Genomic DNA, 18,934 nt, shown 5'->3' with positions numbered 1-18,934 from the left:
TGGGCCTAAAACCTTCATTCATTTTTTGAACTTTGTCCCACATAACCAACCTCATTTTGTCTTTTATTCAATAGAAACTAAGACACGTCCTGCCACTGATTCATACGAGTTTTACAAGTTTGGAAATAGACCTTTTTTTTTTTAACGTCCTTCCTTCTATGTTTCTTTCCTTTCACTTTGGTTCCTGTGTCTGTCCGCCAGGTTTCCAAGGCGTCTGCAGATCTCATGTCCTACTGTGAGGAGCATGCCAGAGGCGATCCTTTGCTCATGGGAATCCCGACTTCAGAAAACCCCTTCAAGGATAAAAAAACTTGCATCATATTATAGTGGGTTAGGGAGCCTGCAGGTGCCACCCCTCCATGATCTAAGCAGCTCCATAAAGAAACGTACGTTCCGCTCACTTGGTAACCACTGCTCAAAACAAAAATGCTTTTAACTTGTAAAAACAGACACACACACACACAAAAAATGAGTTTTAAAGCCTTTGTTTTTAAAAGTCTCCCTCTCTTTTAGAGTGTACCCTTTATGAAATGGATGAGAATCAGTCGATTTATTCTTGGTTTCCAGTTGCATGATTAATGGTGGTTATTTCCTTAGGTTGGCTTCACGTTGAAGGAATGCTGGTTAGGGTTGGTTTCTATGTAAATTCATTGTCCGGTGGTCTACTTTTTGATTTGAGGGAAGACCGAAGTTGCCTCCTCCTCTTTCCAGATTCACCAGGCCCACGAATCAGCAGGGCCCATGGCAAATCCAGTCTCTAAAATGCTTCGCTTCTCAGCATCCTTAATCGGGTTAGTGCCTCTCTATGTACAGAACCCAAGTTATGCATGTATTTGGCGTGTATATATGATTTTGTATATATACATTTCAAAGTGCATGTTTTCTAGATCAAAAACGTCTTCCCCTTCTACCAAGGCCCTCCCCCTATTCTAGCCCACCCCAAGTTCTGCCTCTCTCCAGTTGTGTGCCCAGCCGGCAATGCCTCGGTGGTCACCACTGTGTTTGCCTACGGCTCCTGGGTGCCGCGGGTGGCCCGCCCCCAAGAGTCGTTCTTACGATACCAAATTCTGGTCGTTTTATCATCATCCTCATCTCTCCCTTTTGTTTGCTTCTCTGGTCCTCACGGCCTAAATACAAAAGGTGCCAATTTAAGAGAGCGAAAAACAAAACCCTCTTGTCATTTGAGGTGCTATGCTGTGAGGGCCCCCTTTGCTTTACTGGACTCAGCGCAGTCAGGATACAGAATTACAAAATCCCAGAGCCGGACAGTCCAACCCGTGCCTAAACACGTATCCTCTCTGTCATCGACCCAGTCTGCTGAAGACCCTGGACACCTTCTCAGAATTGTTTTTTAGTTCATAAAATAAAATACATAGGATTACAAAGGAAACTAGTTATACTGAAATCCAGTTATCAAAATATTAAAAAAAAAACAAAACAAAACTAAGTTCATGGACCCTAGTTAAGAACCCTTGTTAAGATCTCATCTGACCCATAGCCCATCTACACTGAGTAATGGTCATCCCCCTCTGCTCCAAGACCTCCAGTAAAGTGAACTCACTGTCTCCCAAGGCAGCCCGTTCCACTTTGGGATGACCTCGAAGCTGAACTGAAATTTGCTTTCCTTGTCCTTAGTTCAGGCCATCAAGGCCAAGCAGAAGAAGTCTGATTAGGAGGAGATGAAGGGTATCCATGAGCCCATTGACCAGAGGAGGGAGGGTCCATGAATGTGAGCCTAGTTCTGTCCACAGAGAAGGAAATAATCATCGCACTAGATTGGGGGAGTGCACCTCCTTCCTCAAGTAGATTATTGACTCTCCCTCTCCTTCCCAGGCCTAAATCTTATATGTTTGAAGGGTAGGCTTCATCCTCTGCCTCATCCTAGGTATGTTGATTTGCGGATGGGAAGGTTGTTTGTCAGAAGGAACCAAGAAAGGCCCGAGACGCTGGTGGTGTTCCACTTGCCAGCTTCTTGTCTTCTAGCCCAGTCCACCCACGCTGTTCTTGGAGGTGGGAATAGGCAGTACAACATAAAATTAAAAAAAAAAGAATCACCTTCTCACTCCGCCTCTGTCCCATAGCTGAGGGTAGGATATGCTGCCCTAGATCTTTCTGCTTAGCTTAGAAGGGCCCGGAGTCTGGGCATGGCCCCTGCAGGAAGACCAAGAGGGTCCCTTTACAACTGACCACACTAAACGTTTTCGAATTATAATTCCACTTCCATGGATTAATCTCAGTGCCCTCATCTGTAAAATGCGCATGATCACACAAACACTGCCCCCTCACAGGGTTGCTGTGGGGAGACTTGGAGGCGCTCCAGAACTGTGAGTTATTAGCAAAATTCCTTAGGAATCGGGGGGCAGCGAGGTGGCGCAGTGGATAGAGAACTGGTCCTGAAGTCAGGAGGACCTGAGTTCAAATCTGGCCTCAGACCAAACACTTGACACTTACTAGCTGTGTGACCCTGGGCAAGTCACTTAACCCCAATTGCCTAGCCAAAAAAAAAAAAAATTCCTTAGGAATCAAAGTTGCCCAAAACCTCTCCAAAAAGAATCATCCGTGGGAATTCTTTATAATGGTTCATCAGTAGGTACTGCCCGCTGTTCTTGGAGGTGCCAGCCCCTTTGGAGATCTCTTGTTTCCGTTTTGGGCCTTGCAGTGCTTTGGGGAGAAAACCATTTACATTGTGTGAGTAGTGGTCGTCAGATGGATTCTCCTCTCGTTCCTCTGTGGCTGCTGTTGTGGAGGGTGGGAGCCCCTGCCCTTCTGTGGGGGGGATTCCCCATCACCTCTTACTGACAGCTTTGTGAATATCTGTTCAGCGCTGTCCTTTGTCCCATCCCCAAGTAAATGGTAGACCTCAGAATCCCTGGGTCCAGAAATGTTGGCCTGTTCTTCCCGAACCATTAACTGAGATGTAGATGAGGAAAAACACTCTCAATGTTGCAACTGCTCACATCCTTTTATTCAGTGACTATATTTTTCTAACAACCATTTCAAAACTCTAATCTGTTTTTTTCCACTCTGATTTTTAACCATGTGTCATTAATCATGTAGGATGCAGCCTGTTGCAGAAATATATTTGATGAATTTGAATAGACTTGACTACGTGGGGACGCCATTGAGGGCAGTCACCCTTTATCGCTGGTGTTAAACGGACCCTTTTCTACAACCCCGCTCTCTTATTTCCACTGGCTGAGGTATGGCCCCTCTGCCGTGGTCCATCTGTTCCTTCCACCGGCCTGCTAGAGAGCATCTAGGCCTTCAAGCGTGGGCAAACCTCCCCAACCAGCAATGAAAGCCAAAAGACCCCAGATCTAGACCTTGGCTTCTGGACCAAGATGACAGAGATAGTAACTGAGTGTTGATGTACCTAGAACCAAAAAGATTGTTGATGTACCTAGAACCAAAAAGAGTATATGAGGAAAGATAATATATATGTATATGATAAACAGAAGTACAGAAGTCACTATTATTTAACTGGCTTGATTCCCTTTGTAAGGTTCAGCCGCTCTTGGAGCAGCTGCTATGATGATTTGGGGCAGATGCCTGGGTGTATAATTTTTTTTTCAGCTACCATTGTCATGTTGACACAGATATACATCCACATATGTGTATATATAAACTGTAACCCTCTGGCTTTGTTATCACTGAAGTTCCTACGGGCGTGGGTTCAACGTATGTACTTTGACGGTAGTTTTGCAAATATGCTGTTTTCTTAGTTCATCTCTCTGCCTTCCTTATTCCAACATGTCTGTACAGTTTTTATTTAAACTCAAGGTCTCAGTGCCATGACCATGTGCTAAATAGAATTTATTGGTCCCAAAATCTTTTACAGAAACACATTTTGAACAGGGGAAATATTTTATGTACCAGATAATTAATTAATTAAATGATTGCTCTTTTTTCCTACGAATCTGGTTTTTAAGTTCCCTGGGCTAATTAAAATCAAAAGTGCCATATTCACCTTTTAGAGAAAAAGGTCTGGTGTTTTCTTTCAGCCCAATTGAAACAAATTTTGTACTTTTTTCATCTGTAAACCACCGAAAGAAAAATTTATACCAATACTTGAGTGTATATAAATGTGCATATGTTTTAACAAAATCATAAAGATTTATGGAAATGCAGAGGCATCTTTAAATCTGAGGCGGAGGCTAGAAAAACAAATGGTGGAGGATGTGGTAAGCTGTCTTCTCAGTTCTGTTTTAGCTACCTTTCTAGATTTAAATGAAACGGGAAGAATCTGGTTACCCTGAATTTATTTTTCTTTTGAGCTATACATTTTAAAAGATGCATGGGCTTAGGAAATGAATTCTAACATAAATTAGTCCTTCCTTGCCCTCCCAAAAAAAGATTTTATGACTAAGTGAGTGAGTAAAATTTTAAAAGATCTAATTAGAATAATTATGAGAAAATTGAATCTAGAAACTTCAGATTGAAATTTCCAATTCCTGGCTTATTGGCAGTGGTACAGAAATTTGTCAAATCATCCTTTCTCTGAATCATAAACTATCACAGTTGGAAATGACCCCAGAGGACATCTGGTCCAACCCATTCTGGAGAAAGTTCCCCAGGACAAATTCCCCATGTGTGGTCACCCAGTCCTTGCTCAAAGACCTCCAAGCTTCCCAGACAAATCATTCCAATTTCAGAAAGTTCTGATTGTCAGGAAGATTTTCCTGACCTCAAGCCTCAATTGACCCATTTGCAATTTCTGCCCTCTGGGGCCAAACAGAATAGATCTGATTCCTCCTGAGTCTTCTCTGCCCCAGCCTAAACACCCCCAGTTCCTTCAGTCAGTCCTCAAAATACATAAACTCAAAGACCAACATCCTGGTTGTCCATCCCCTGGATGTTGTCCAAAACTCTGTTTTCAGAGAGACTCTCCAAAAGTTTATTGTAATGGAAATAATAGTGAACTGGGACTGGTCACTGCTAGGTGATTCCCTTTCCTGATCTAACCTTCAGTTTTCTGATCTAAGAAATGACAGTTGAACCAGATGACTTCTGGTCATTCCAACTGGAAAACTCCATGGTCCAATGCTCCTTCCTCTCCCACCACCGCCATCTTCGTGCTGTGAGCATCGCTGTTTCTGATATCTAAATGTTGCTTTTCCCCTCATGTTGTCACAAGCTAACAGCCTTGGAAAGTGTGTGTTCTTGGATTATTTTCTCACAATTGGAAAACCTGACTTTGTTATTTGTGTGGTGATGATGGTGTTTTCTTTTCTTCTGATTTTATGAACTCTGTGACTTTCTGAATGTTCTCTGTATTGTTGATGTAATCCCCCTGCGCGTCCTTTGAGTGTCCCTGGAAATTTGCCTTTGATTTCTAGGCAGTGAGACCTAGCTGTCTTAGAACATTCTTTGACTCTTTGTATGTTGTGTCGTGTATAACCTTGACACTGTGATCATCGTCTGAAAGACTGTAAAAGATGGAAGCATTTCTTTCCCAGCTCATGTGTTCAATAGCACGGATACCAATCAACTGAATTAAAACATCATGGCTTTCTATACTGAGTCAGCCTCCACGTGTCTCTCTGTTCACTGTCCCGGGCCTTCCCATCTCGCTCTCTGCACATCCCCAGGGCTGAGTCTGTGGAATTTGCATGGGGCCAATGGGACTTTCCCAGAGGGCACTGACATTTGAAGGGTGCATTTCCTCCCCAGGCGACCACCCTAGCGGCTGTCATGACCACTGACCCCAGGGTCCTTTGGTCCCCCTCAAGCCTGACACTCACATCTCCATCCCTCCTGCTGTGATGTGGAGCCCCTCTCCTTGCTTCCATCATGGGGGGAGAAGCCACTTCCGGAGTAGTGCCCAGGTCTTTTCTTTCATTCTGGTGGTAATGGGGGGATTATGTAGATTTTGGACACATGCCAGCTGCTCTGATGGGAGTCAAAGGACCCAGGGTTGAATCTCTGCTTATTTCACTTCTGAGCCTCAGTTTCCTTATCTATAAAATGGGAGCGATAATGCTCAGACAACCTACTTCACTGGGCTAGTGTGAGAAAAGTACTCCATAACCTTGCAGGTAATGGAAATAATAACAGCTTATATTCGTAATTTAAGGTTGGCCTTACACACAGTATCTCTTATACATTCTAGCTGTTATTACTCATATTATTGATCCTCAAAACAACCCTTTGAGATGGGTGCTATTATGATCCCCATTTTACCAATGGGAAAACTGAGGCCAAGACAGGTAAAGTGACTTGCCCAGGGTCACACAGCTAGTAAGTATATGAAGCAAGATTTGAACCCAGGTCTTACTGAACACACACACACACACACACACACACACACACACACACTGAAGTGTCTCCTATCTCACTATAAATTATTGACATTGCAAGTGCTGAATGGTGAAGCTATGGGACATTTTTGAGTGATATTGGGAGCCTGGGGGAGGGGTGAGGTGGCCTGGACTTGACTCACAGCAGGTACACATTTTGCTAAACACAATAATATTAATAATCTGACAATAATAATGGGAAGTGGAGCAGCTAATAATAGCATTTGTATAGTGTGTTAAGGTTTGCAGAGCACTTTACACAGACCTTCATCTAGTCCCTATTACCAGCCCACGAGGTAGGTGCTATGATTGTCTCCGTTCCACAGATGAGGTAACTGAGACTGAAGGGGTTAAGTGACTTGCCCTGGTCTACACCATGTCAGAAGCAGGATTTGAATCCAGGCCATCTTGAGCCTGAGTCCAGCCCCATTTATCCGGGTCTTGCTGCCTCTTGGAGAGTGGGAGTTCCTAGCCTCTCTGCCTCCTCCCCAGACTTCCTGCTTGTGCTAATGGGCCCCGGGTCTTCCCATGTCCTGACCTGCCTTCTCCTTTGCTAGCTCAATTCCCTGTACCTTTTTGAAGGGTATAGCCAGCTTGGTAGCTCCAGGTGGGTCCTGGAGTCAAGAAGACTGAGTTCAAATCCAGCTGCAGACACACACTAGTTCTGGGACCCTGGGCAAATCCCTTAACCTCTGCCTCAGTTTTCTCACATGTAAAATGGAGATAATTATAGCCTCCATCTCCCAGAGTCGTTGTAGAAATCATATGAGCCATAGTTGTAAAGCATTAGCACAATGCCTGGCACATAATAGGCACTTGCTTTTCCCCTTCCTCTTCCCCCCTGCTCTCTTCTCAGTAAAAGAGCACTTTCCTTCCACCCACTGGCTTTCAGGGAGCCCGGGCTCTGCCCTGAGGACACAGCAAACACACCAGTCTCGATCTCTGCCCCTTCCCCCCACAGCCAGCCATCTGCCAAGGCTTTTCAGGAATCCTTCCAGAACATCCTTCTCATCTGTCCCTTCTCTCTTCCCACACAGCCACCCCTCCCCCCATACAGGTCCATCCCTTGGACTATTGTCAAACTCTCGTAATTGGTCTGTCTGCCTCGGTTCCCCAAATCCGGCCTCCACTGGGCAGTCAGAATCTTCCTGCTGCCCAGGCCCCAGCTCCTTGGCATTGAAAGTGCTTCCAGTCTCTCTGACAAGGCTCGTTACTCAGACACAGTCTCTGCTTCAGCTACACTGGCCTCAGTCCTGTTCCATGTCTACAAAAAGTCATTTCCTACCTCCTTGTCTTTGTCCCCCACACTCAGAAGGCTGTCCCTCCTCCCCTCTGCCTCCTGCACCACCCAGCTGCCTGCAAGGTTGTGCCCGTGTGCCCCTCCTGTCCCCCCCACAAAAGCCTTCCCTCCTAGAGGTGGAAGAGTCTCACTGCAGCATGCCACCTCCCCCCAAAATGATCATTGTGTATGTGTCACCCAGGAGAATGCAAGTTTGCAGGCAAGGCCGCTTAACTTCAGCGTCTCATCCTTAGATTGACTGAAGAGTCACAGGATTAGAGACAGAAGGGCCCTTTGGGCCCAGCCCTCTGGTTTACATATTAAGAAACTGAGGCCCAGGAAGGGGAGGCCTTGGTGGGCCAGGATTGGAACCCAAGTCCCCTGGGATACCAAAGCAGCTTTCTTGCCACTAAGTGGTGCTTTTTCCTTTGCAGCCCAGGCAATAGAGAGCGCATAGGCCCCTGTACTTGCAGGGGGAAGAGCTGGGTTTGAGAACCACTGTGGGCTCTGATATGTGACCCTGGGCAAGTCACTGAAACATGGCTTCTTTCTCCATCAAATGAGGGGTTGTTCTGGCCTCTCCCAGCTCCAAATCTAAGAGTCTAGTGTCCTCTGCCCCTCCTGGGCCTCCAGGCCCCTCTCAGCTTCCCCCTAATGTCCACAGTTAGCTGCCATCCCCTTTGATATAGACTTGTTTTGAACACACCCTCTCCCATCACTGGACAACCAGAGCAGATGAACACCGTGGCAGCTAAAAGTGAGTTGTGGGATCTCCCATCCACAACGGAGACCTTTGAAGCCACCTACGCCAACCCCTCCATTTAAAGCAAAAGACACAGGCCTGAGAGAAGGGACTTGCCCAAAGGGGCAGGATTTGAATACAGAGCCTCAGACTCCAGGGTAGGGACCACACAGCTCCTTTCAATGAGTCTGCACCATCCCTGTTGGTTTTGTGTCTGCTGGCTGTAAGGCACAATGCTGGGCACTGAAGGGAAAAGGGGGAAAACGAGAGCACAGCCCCTGCCTTCCTTGTCTCCAGGGGGGCCTTGACCGTTGAGGAGCCTGGAAGGGACACTGGCGCCCCTCCAGTCCGCCCCTCCCTTTCCAGATGATGGCACTTCCCCAAGGCTCCACAGTTAGTAAGGGTTAGAGTGGGTTTTGAACCCAGGTCCTTCAACCCCAAATCTGGTGGTCTTGTCACTGTGCTAAAACAACTTGTTTATAACACATAAACGGTTTGCAGAGTGCTTTATAAATATTACCTCCTTTTATCCTCACAATCCTGGGAGGTCAGTGCTATTTGTTATCCTATATTGCAGAGGAAAAAACTGGCAGACAGAGGTTTGTTGAAGTGCCCAAGGTCATGCAGCTAGGAAGTGTCTGAGGCTGGATTTGAACTCAGCTCCAGGTGCAGCTTTCTATCCCAAGTCCGACGGGGGTTCCCATCTTACGCCTCTGAATGCACCTTTGGCAGAGTTTGAGTTTCTGGGATGGGGTCAGCGGCACAGGGCCCAGTGAACACAAGATAACTAGAGGCAGAGAAAGCAGTCTCAGAGGCGGCTTTGCTGCAAATCCCGTGACCTTGGACAAGTCCCCTTCCCTCACATGGAGGGTGATGGGAGGAGGGGGTGGAGAGATAAGCTATGGAATTTCTTTTGTTCCTAAAATGCTCCATTTTAGACATTCTTTGGGCTCCCAGAGCCTTTATGGTGCACCTTATTTCGCCCCAAATTTAAGAACAGAAGGCGCAGAGTTCAGGACATGGAGTGAAAAAAGGATATGTGATCTAGCAACATATCCTCATGGGTTTTTAAAAAGCTGTTTAAAGAATTACTTCCTGACATTCCTGCTGCTGAATCATCCTCAGGTACTAGGACAGGAAAGAACTTTAAAGCAAAATCAGTCACCAGAGGGAGAGCTGCCAAGGGAAGAAAAGCATCAGCCTTGGAGCCAGGAGAGACCTCGCAGTGAATCTTACTTACCTCTGCCCTACACTGGGCGGCCACCTCATCACCCAGTCCCTAAGCCTTGCTTTCCTCATCTGTAGCATGGGGCTAGTAACAGCACCTACCTCCTCAGCTTATCGGGAGACTGAAGGAAACAAAGGAGGATCAGCCCAAGGGCCAAGAGTCCACTTGGGGGAGGCTGCAGGACTGTTGGTGGGCTTTGCCTTCCTCCTCCAAGGCTGGCACATCTCTGAGCTCCCTAGTGTGGTCCAGCAGTCAGTCAGAAGGCGTTTAATAAATGCCCACTAGGTGTCGGAGATAGTCTGTACTCTCAAAGAGCCGATGATGCAGAAGGTTTGAGGAAGGCTTTGTCTTAGACCCAAGAGGTGTTGACAGTTTGGTAGGAGATCGTGGATTTGGTGCTGAAGCCCTGGGTTCAGAGCCTGCTGCGGCACTTACACCCTGGGAGACCTTGGGCATCAATAGCAATAGCTCACATTTCCCTGGTGTTTTAAGGATTGCAAAGCGCTTTACAAAGATGGTCTCCTTTGAGGTAAATGTTGTTATGATCCCTATTTCACGGAAGAGGAAAGTGAGGCACAGAGCAAGTCTCTTTCTCTTGAGCTGAGCCCCAGCTGCTTCCTCTATAAAATGAGGGGCAGTCGTTGGCCTCTGTGATGAGACCTGAGAGCCCCAAGTCTCCAATGACAACAGCCTGATTTCTTACATTTCACAAACTGTCTCCAACACTTTGTGACAGAGCAAAGCTGAAAGGAAACCTGCCTCCCCACCAGCCTTCCTCCGGCCCAGAGCCCCTTATCTGGACTAGATTAGATTGGGTAAGCTTCCCTCTCCCTCAGGCTAAGATTGGTAGGCTCCCTGGGCTTCCTGGCTTCCCCCTCCTGGCCAAGCTCAGTGATGCCAGGCACATAGTAAACCCCCCACCGCTGGATTTCCGCCGGGGCCCTGCCGTGCCCTGGGGGGATTCCCCCTCCTTCTCTGGGCCCCCAAGCCCTGCAGGAGCAGCTTGGGCAAGGAGAGCAGCCCCCCACCCACCCACCTAGTACAAATCAGGCTTCCCGTTCATCCTGGTGCACCCCCAGCAAAGAAATGCACATTCCAGGAGGCTGGAAACCGTACACAGCCTTTGTTCTACCTGGAGGGTGGCAAGTAGCTGGGATTGGGGGGGATTGGTCTCTCCTGCCAGCCTTGCCAGTGGCTTCCTAAGGGAGGCAAATTCTGCAGGGCCACCAGGGACCCGCGGGCTGCCACGAGGGGGCCTGAGCCAGGGAGGGGGAGACACCAAGCAAGGCACAGAGGGGGAAATGGAGCCCAGCCCTCCCCTCGCTGGCCTTGTGCACACGGAATCTTACAAATTAAACAAAGATCACAAAGATCAAAGGATTTAGAGGGGGAGGGGCCTTCAGCATCTGGTCTAGTCCAATGCCCTCTTTTTAAAATGAAGAAATGGAAGAGTCAGCATTTCTAAGACTGTTATCACCATACCGCTCGGTTATATTCTTGCATGTGCAAAAAATGAAAAAAGGAGGGAGGGGCGGACCCCTTCTGTCAGGGAAAGGTCAAGGAGTCCCAGGTTTGCAAGGCCTGAGGCTGCAGGAGGCTCCCAGAGCAGCCGGGGGAGGTCTGCTGGGCAGGAACCCAAGGGAAGCCTGGAGCACCTGGGACAGAAATCCTGGAAAGATTAAAAAGGCCTGCAGAGTCAGCGCTCTTCTCTAGCCTGGGAAGGCCTCGCTGCTGCAGTCAGTCTGCCAGACTCACATCCTCTCAGGGCCTTCCCGTTCTCAGTTTACCTTCCATCTCTTCTCTGTAACAACCAGGTGATGCACTGGTGGTCACTGCCCTTGGAGTAAGTCTGGAAGCACCCTGCGGGCAGGGACTGTTTTGGCCTTTTTTTGCATCTTGAGTGACTAGCAAAAGGACTGTCCAGCCCATAAGACTCTCATGATAAGTGCTGGCTGATTGAATGGTGAAATCATCTAAAGCACCTTTTTTGTGTGTAATGTGTAAATGTGACTAGTTGAAGAGACCAAAGATGAAACCCACCACCCATGAATAAATGAATAAATAATTTTTTTAAAAATGTAAGTATACACTGACTTGGGAGCCAAGGGGCCCTGGCCTCAAATCCCTTTCACTTCCTATCCACCAGTGTGACCAAGAGATTTGGGCAAGTGCCTATACCACTCTGAGCCTCAGTTTCCTCATCTGTAAAATGAGGAGCTGGGTTGGATTAGATGACCTCAGAGGTCCCTCCCTGATGCTTTGGGGCCACAGGTGACTTGTCTCCTCCAATTAAGTTATATGGTCTCTTCAGACAGATACTTTGCTTTTGGCATCCTCTGTTTCTGTCCCCAATATTTGTGAAGTACCTTTGCAGCCCTTAACAGTTAACAAAAGAGTTCCAGCAACCCAAGGGCAGGTAGGTGGCTCAGTGGACACAGCACTGGCCCTGGAGTCAGGAGGACCTGATTTCAAATCATACTGTCTATGTGACTCTGGACAAGTCACTTAACTTCTGTAGGCCTCAGTTTCTTCATCTGTAAAGTGAGCTGGAGAAGGAAAAGGCAAACTACTCCAGCATCTTTGCCAAGAAAACCCCAAATGGGGTCATGAAGACCTGGGCTGTAGTCTTTCCAATAGCACAACTGTCTTTTATAAAGGCAATCAGAGGATAAGGAAACTTCAGTTGTAACCAGGATTCGAAGCTAAGCCCAGGACAAGGGCTACATCAGCTTCAAGCAAACCCAGACTTTTGCCCACGTGATCTAAGATTTAGGAACGTGCTTTTCCCGAGGGTTATATTTACAGTAACGTCTTCTCAAACCAAGCTGGAGAAACGTTTCCAAATGGCAGTACCCAAAGCCCAGGACCAGTGATGTGATGCGCTATTTGTCTTTACTTGGGAAACCCTGCATTTAGCAGGGACTCCCAGAAGGCAGACACTCTCCCTTTTTTGGTGCTCTAATTAACGAATGGTTTTGGACTGCATCCCATAGAAATAGAATGAGATTAACTCACAGTATTAACACTTTGTCACACTCCAGGAGAAAGGGCCTTAGGACTAACCTCAATCTTCTTGGCATTTTCTGCACTATAAGGAATCCAGGTAGGGGTAGGGATTGGGTTTACAGCCTTCATTACAGCAAGATTTAAAAGGGGGAGGGCCTAAGTGCCTGGAATGCGTTTTAGTTTTATGGAATGGTTTTCAGAGTGACAGCTGAAAAAGATAGGCAACCTTTCATGGCCAAACCAGCAACTGAAGGTGGAGCCCTTCGAGGGCATTGTGGACATGTTTACAACCAACTGGTCTGATTCAATTACTCTGCGTTGCCAGGAGTCTGTTCTGCTCTTACAAGAAAAAATGAAGACAGTTGCAGAACTTTAAAAAAAAAAAGGTATTATTGTTGAGACAATCCTTAAACAAACCAGCCCAGATACCAAAATGGCAAATACTCTCTTTTCCAAGCAACAGTTCAGAAAGTCTGCACTTGTCCTGTCCTCTGAGCTCCAGGAAGCCTGTTAGGAGTCAGTGCTGCATTGTGATCGGAGTTCAAAGCCTGTCTCGGACATATCCTGGCCATATGACCTTAGCCAGGTCACTTATACTGTCCATACCTTATCTAGTTGTTGGCCTGTTTTCTCCCCTATTAGAATGTAAACTCCCGGAGGGCAGAGATGTGGCTTTTGCCTTTCTTTGTATTCTCAGGGCCTGGCACACTTAGCCTACTAGTGTTGATTTGATTTCACTAGGGTCCTTGGGCATCTCTCCAAGCCTGTAAGCTGGGCAGTGGCTTTGGAATCTGAGGAGCTCAGTTCCAGCATCGCCTGTCTCTCTTTAGCTTCATCTCATCCACAAAATGAGCCTCTGAGGGCCCTTCCACCTGAAAGTCTCTGATCCCAAGAAGATGATTTGCACTGGTGGATGAGTTCCCACACTGGAATACATGAAGTCTCGGGCTCTGGATAAAAACAAAAAAGCGCACCACACTGGAGTGTGCTAGAATTCTGCCCCCACCCCAACTAGGAACACCGCCTTGGGGAAAGGGCCTTCCAAATTGAAACTCGGAACCTTCTGGATTTAGATGTAGGTTAAAAACATCAGCTGCTTTATTTACTGGTGGCCTTATCACCTGGGAATAAGCAAACTGCAAGAAACCACCAACATAGCCCCAAGCGCCAGTGCCGGGCATGACCCTGTACTAATTGAGTTTACAATCAACAGAAGAAAGCCAGCACTAGCAGCAGATGTGGACTGTAGAAACATATGGACCAGGGGGATGGGAGGGCCCAAGTGTTTGCTGGTGTTGCAGAGGGGTGGGATGGGGGTGAGTTGCTGTTTGCCAGGGAGCCCCATTTTCTCTTTCTCCCCCATAAGCTTTTTCCTGAGAGAAAAGGAGACCATTGGTTGGGCAGGGTTACTATTCCCCAGGGTTACATCAGCCCCTGGCTAACGTACACAGTAGCCCAAGGTCACATCCACCCTCCGACTAATTCAGAGAGCCTCACTAGGTACCCATTTTCATCAGTTTGGACAAGCTCACCTCCATCCCGCAGCCCAGAGTCAAGTGGAGATTTGGGGACTTCAACCATACCAATTCTGGCCTTCCTCCTTTCTGCTCCCCACCAAATCCCCTCTATCCCATGCACACAGCTGCAAGGGAGGAGGGCCACTGCTCTGGAGACAGCTGCTGCAGGGCCCCAGAAATCCCAGAAATCTTTGCCAGGCCACCCGGGCCCTAATGTTCCCGAGATAAGCCAACCCTGCAACCGGCAAGATTAAGCTCAGAACTAGAGCCGGAAGTCCCGTCCTTAGCTACGTTTGCAAAGATACAGCCCTCCCCCCTTCTTCCCCGGGGGTTGGGGCTTGGGCAGGGGAGGAGCTGAGTTGGGCTTTCTCCCTCCCCCAACAAATAATTCCAGTAAATAAAAACCAAGTGCAATTACTCTATTATCAGTTTATTGCCGGTATTGTATTCCAAAAATTTATAGCATAAATAACCTTTCATGTCATAAAATAACTTAGTACAATTCATAATAAAACTCCAAGAATTTAAACATCCCATCAAAATACAATAAAATATGGTTTTTAAAATATAATTAACCCCTTTGCTCTTTCATTTTAAGGGCATATAAACCAAAAAATACCCAAACTACTGCTGTACATTTAACTTCAACAATGCACATTTGGTTTATCTCAATGTAACTCAACCATCCTAAATGAATACATTTTTCCCCCTTCCTGCGTGGTTCTTTGCCAAAAAAAATTTTTTTTTGTTCCTTTTGACTTTCGCTTGTTTTCAAACAGCTTCTGTCTCTTCATTCTCTTCTCTTTCCTTCCGCAAAGTCATCAATCTCCGGTCCCCAAGAACCTGTAGTTGGACTCAGTCGGCCTACTGGACATCAATTTCTGTAATCCTTGCATCAGTGTAGGGAGTTAGCTTGAGTAACTACAAAGGTATTTCAAAACTTCAGTGCAACTGGGCTCAGTTACTTTCAGTGGGAAGCCATCACCGTTCAGGGAGGTTAATCACCGGCACCCACTGATCCATGTATCGGCTTTCCCGGCAAAAACAAATAAGTTGACTTAAGGCCGGATCCTTCCATTGAGAGGAATGTGGGTTCTGGAAGGAAATTAATACTTCTGTTTATAAAACTGGTAATGCATTTTTAAAAACCGAAGCATTTGCTAACAATAACCAGTACATGGTTTGTGAGGGGGAAGAGGAACCTGGGAAGGTCCATTTCCTACTAAGAGTCTCAGTGAAATTAACATAAGGCTTCTCCACCCCCCACTGCTGGCCTGAGGCGTTACTATGGGGGAAACGCCCAGAAACCCTATGTTAATTTCTTAATGGGGAGGAGGGGTCGGGGGGGGGGAGAAATCTGAACTCCGGCCTTCCAGAATCCCGGGGCTGGACTCCACTCCCCCCACCACAACCTCCCTCTAGCCAGCCTTACAAAATGCTATATACATATGCACTATCATTCCTTTTTCTGGACTTGATCCAAGCATCTCAAAGGCCACGTTCTCCGGTCGGAGCACAAGGCCGGCCACACACAAGCATCGGTTTGCATGAGTGATAACTAGGTGTCCATATGAATGACACCCTCTTGCACAACCGTGTACTGAGCACAGGGTGGCCCCCTTCTTTGCACACGAAGGCCGATCTGGCTGAAGCCAAAGGAGTGTAAGCCCCTTGAAGGCAGTGGCTTTATTTTTCATGGTTATTGAAGCCATCTGGAGAAGTGTTTTCATGGCATCTCTTTAAGGACTGGGGTAGAGTGGCCACATGCATGAGTTCACACATTCAAAGCATCAGCTTGATTTCATAATAGTTAAGTTACATATCGCTTGCTGCACTTAAAAAAAGAAAAGAAAAAAGGGGACAACCTAAGAGCCAGCCAGAAAAAAAAAAACCAAGCTGTTTACTCTCTGGCTAGCTTTAAAAGCATTAATATTTTAAAGGCCAAAAATAAGTGGAAACCAGACCTTCCCTGATCAATGAAGTCGGATGGTTTGATGGTCCCCTTCCAGCTCCAAATATAAGCTCCTAGGAGCTTTACCTCCAAACTCAGGATTTGCCTACCCTCCAACAGGCATCAAGGTTTAAAAAAAAAAAACCTCCCTTTTTCAAAAAATGCAAGTTTTCAGGGAAATTTTCCACTGACCTCCCCAATGGATTTCCAGGGAATTAGCAACGTCTGCCTCTTCCCTCCCCCCCCACAGTGTTCCTATTTATAGCTCGGACTGGCAGAGAATGGAGGTGACTCCTTAATGAGGGTGAGCCAGGAATTTACTTGGCTTTATCTAATCAGCCCTGCTAAAAGAATTAGTCACGGGAGGCGGACAGACAGGAGGAGGTAACCGGGAGCTCGGGGTGCTGACTCATGCCTAGGGATCTCTTCCGACCGGGCTGGGGCTGCAGCAGCACTGGGGACAAGCAAACGTGTTGGGGCATGTTCTGTACTGACAGAGCCTTGATGATGAAACCAGCACCTTTCGGTTGAAAGTCCAGCCGGCCTTTGAAGTGGGGCAAAAGGCAGGCCCCCCCTCCCTTGGGTGCCCGCGCTCGCCGGGCTGCAGTCAGGTGATAATCAGGTGGAGGCTGCCCCCTCCCCCTCCAGCAGGCCTCGGGAGGGCCAGAGCCGGCCTTCAGGGCCCCAGGCCGGCTTACCGTCACCAGGACGCAGTGCAGGTCCGGGGGCTGCTCGGCTCCCCCGCCGGAGGCGGCCGCTGCGGTGGCGGCCGCCGAGCCACCTGTCCCCAACAGCAGCAGCTCAGCCAGGCGCCCGGGGTTGCTGACCCGCAGGATGTTGATGTCATTTTCGCAGCAGAAAGCCTGGATGAGGGTGAAATGGATCTGCAGGGCCACGTCCCGATCGTCATCCTCGTCCGCGGCCAGCAGGCACAGCACCACGTTATCGGGGTCCCTGCAGCGGGAGGGGCGCCCAGACGGTCAGGGGCTGGGGAAGGGGGCAGGGAGAGCTCCCCCCACACACGCACGTGCAGCCCACATCACCACGAAGGACACACGCAGAGCTCCAGGGATGCACACGCTCGCAGGCGCTCGGCGAGCACGGCCACGGCGCCCGAGCCAACTCCCTGACGCAGGTTCACGCGTGCACACCACGCATGCACTCGCTCCCACACGCATGCACTCAGCCGCCCTATCCCAGAAAGCTACAAAGACAGTGGAGTTCTCAGCAGCAGTTTGGAAAAGAAAGGACTAACAAAGGAGGGGGAGTGTAACAGGAAAGGAAACACGCAAGTATCCCCAAAGTGGGGCGCGGAGGGGGAGGGGAGACAAGTGCGCGCCGCCCCCTGCCCCACTTACACATTGAGCAGTTTCGCCGCCTCGTAGACCCCAACCGTGATACTTCGCTGACTCAAGGCTTTGCTGAGAACCTCCTCCAGGGCATCCCCGACCTTGTCCATCCTGACAGCGGGCACAAGGGAAGGAGGTCCGTCAGTCACACCCAGGGCGCAGGGCCAGGCCCGGCCATTACCCCCACCCCAGCCCCGTGCCCCTACACACAATTCCACAGCCAGGCTGCCACCCGGGATCCCCGGGGTGCCGCGCAGGGCGCAGGTGGGCATTCACTTCTGCAAACCCGACTCCCCTCCCCCGCCACCAACACCGCACGAGGGTTATCATCTCCCCACCCTGCCCTCCCAAGCACCCACACAAGCATGCCCACGTCCAAGTCCACACACGCACCGGCCCGGTGAGAAAAGTGCCATTTCCCACTCCCCGCCCTCCCCCCAACCGGGGACACTTCCTGTCCTCGGAGCTCAACCCACACCCCAAGCTGCAAACCGCAGAAGCCACCGGCGGGAGGGGGCTGGGGACCCGCCACGGCCACACGGGACCTGGCAAGGACCTCCTCGGCCGCGTCTCTCCTCCCATCTGGATGCCCGGGGGCAGCACCTCAGCCAGCCCACCCAGTCGCCCCTCACCTTCCGTTCCCCCACTGCTGTTCGTGCTTAAGGCAAAGGTGGGGGGGGTCCCCTCCCACCAGCCCAGCCCGCAGCCCCCGGCCCCTTTCCCAAAGAGGGCAGTACTGCCGGCCGGCTCACCCTTCAGTTTTCTGTTCTCCGGCCGCGAATTCCTCCAAAGTCATATTGCACTGGCAGGTCCCGTCCCCCTCCCCCTCCCCCTCCCTCCCGGAGCGCGGCGTGCGCCGCAGCAGCTCCTGCTGCTGCCCCTGCCTCGGCTGCTCCTGCCCCTGCTGCTGCCCGGGTCCCTGGCGCCCGGGCTCTGTGCTGCTCTCCTCCCCGGAGCCGTGCACCAGCTCCAGCTGCAGCAGCAGCAGCACTTGCTAGCTTGCTAGCTCGCTAGCTCTCTTGCTCTCTCGCTCCCGCCAGACCGCCCCCCGGGCCGTCGCCGCCGCCCCCTCCCCGCCGGCGGCGGATCGCTAGTTCCCTAGGCTACTAGCCTCTCTGGCCGCACCACCCGACTGCAGCTGCCCCACAGCCAGTGAAGGACAAAGAGCCCGGCTCGCCGGAGTTATCCTACCAACACCTAGCCAACCAGCTCCCTCCTCATTTGCATGCAACGCGCCCATTGGAAGATGCAAATCAACCCTCTCGTGCAATTTGACCTTCGCGCCGAAGCTCAGGCCGAGAGAGAGAGAGAGAGAGAGAGAGAGAGAGACAGAGAGAGAGAGAGAGAGAGAGAGAGAGAGAGAGAGAGAGAGAGAGAGAGAGAGAGAGAGAGAGAGAGAGAGAGAGAGAGCGCGCGCGAGCCCAGCGGAGGGGGCGTGGCCTGAATGGGGGCGTGGCCAAGAGAGCAGGAGACGTGGGGGAAGGGGCGGAGAGAACGCCCTGCCTCGCCCTTCCCATTGGTCCGGGGCGGCTGAGGAGGCGGGGCCCTGGACCAGAGCAGGGCGGG

At 49.5% G+C, this 18,934-nt stretch overlaps 2 protein-coding genes across 7 annotated transcripts in view; one reads left to right on the top strand and one right to left on the bottom strand.

The window, feature by feature from the left end:
• Positions 1–5,520, top strand: part of GNG12 (G protein subunit gamma 12) — a 149,937-nt gene extending 144,417 nt beyond the window's left edge. For all 6 annotated transcript variants that reach the window (XM_078156708.1, XM_078156707.1, XM_020993002.2 and 3 more), the window contains one exon: positions 202–5,520. In XM_078156708.1, coding sequence (XP_078012834.1) covers positions 202–327 — 126 coding nt within the window. In that variant the 3' untranslated portion in view covers positions 328–5,520. The remainder of the gene's footprint in view (positions 1–201) is intronic.
• Positions 5,521–14,482: 8,962 nt separating this feature from the next.
• GADD45A (growth arrest and DNA damage inducible alpha) lies at positions 14,483–18,701 on the bottom strand. The gene is made up of 4 exons (XM_020993148.2): positions 18,121–18,701; positions 17,378–17,479; positions 16,718–16,973; positions 14,483–15,163 (listed from the first exon to the last, which is right to left on the bottom strand). The coding sequence occupies exons 1-4, from the start codon at positions 18,162–18,164 to the stop codon at positions 15,050–15,052; spliced, it is 516 nt and encodes a 171-aa protein (XP_020848807.1). The 5' UTR covers positions 18,165–18,701; the 3' UTR covers positions 14,483–15,049.
• Between the last annotated feature and the right edge of the window lie 233 nt (positions 18,702–18,934).

This window comes from Phascolarctos cinereus, unplaced genomic scaffold (genome assembly GCF_003287225.1).
Source record: "Phascolarctos cinereus isolate Bilbo 61053 unplaced genomic scaffold, phaCin_HiC Scaffold_5;HRSCAF=322, whole genome shotgun sequence".
NCBI classification, from domain to species: Eukaryota; Metazoa; Chordata; class Mammalia; order Diprotodontia; family Phascolarctidae; genus Phascolarctos; species Phascolarctos cinereus.
This window is presented reverse-complemented; position numbering and strand designations above follow the sequence as displayed.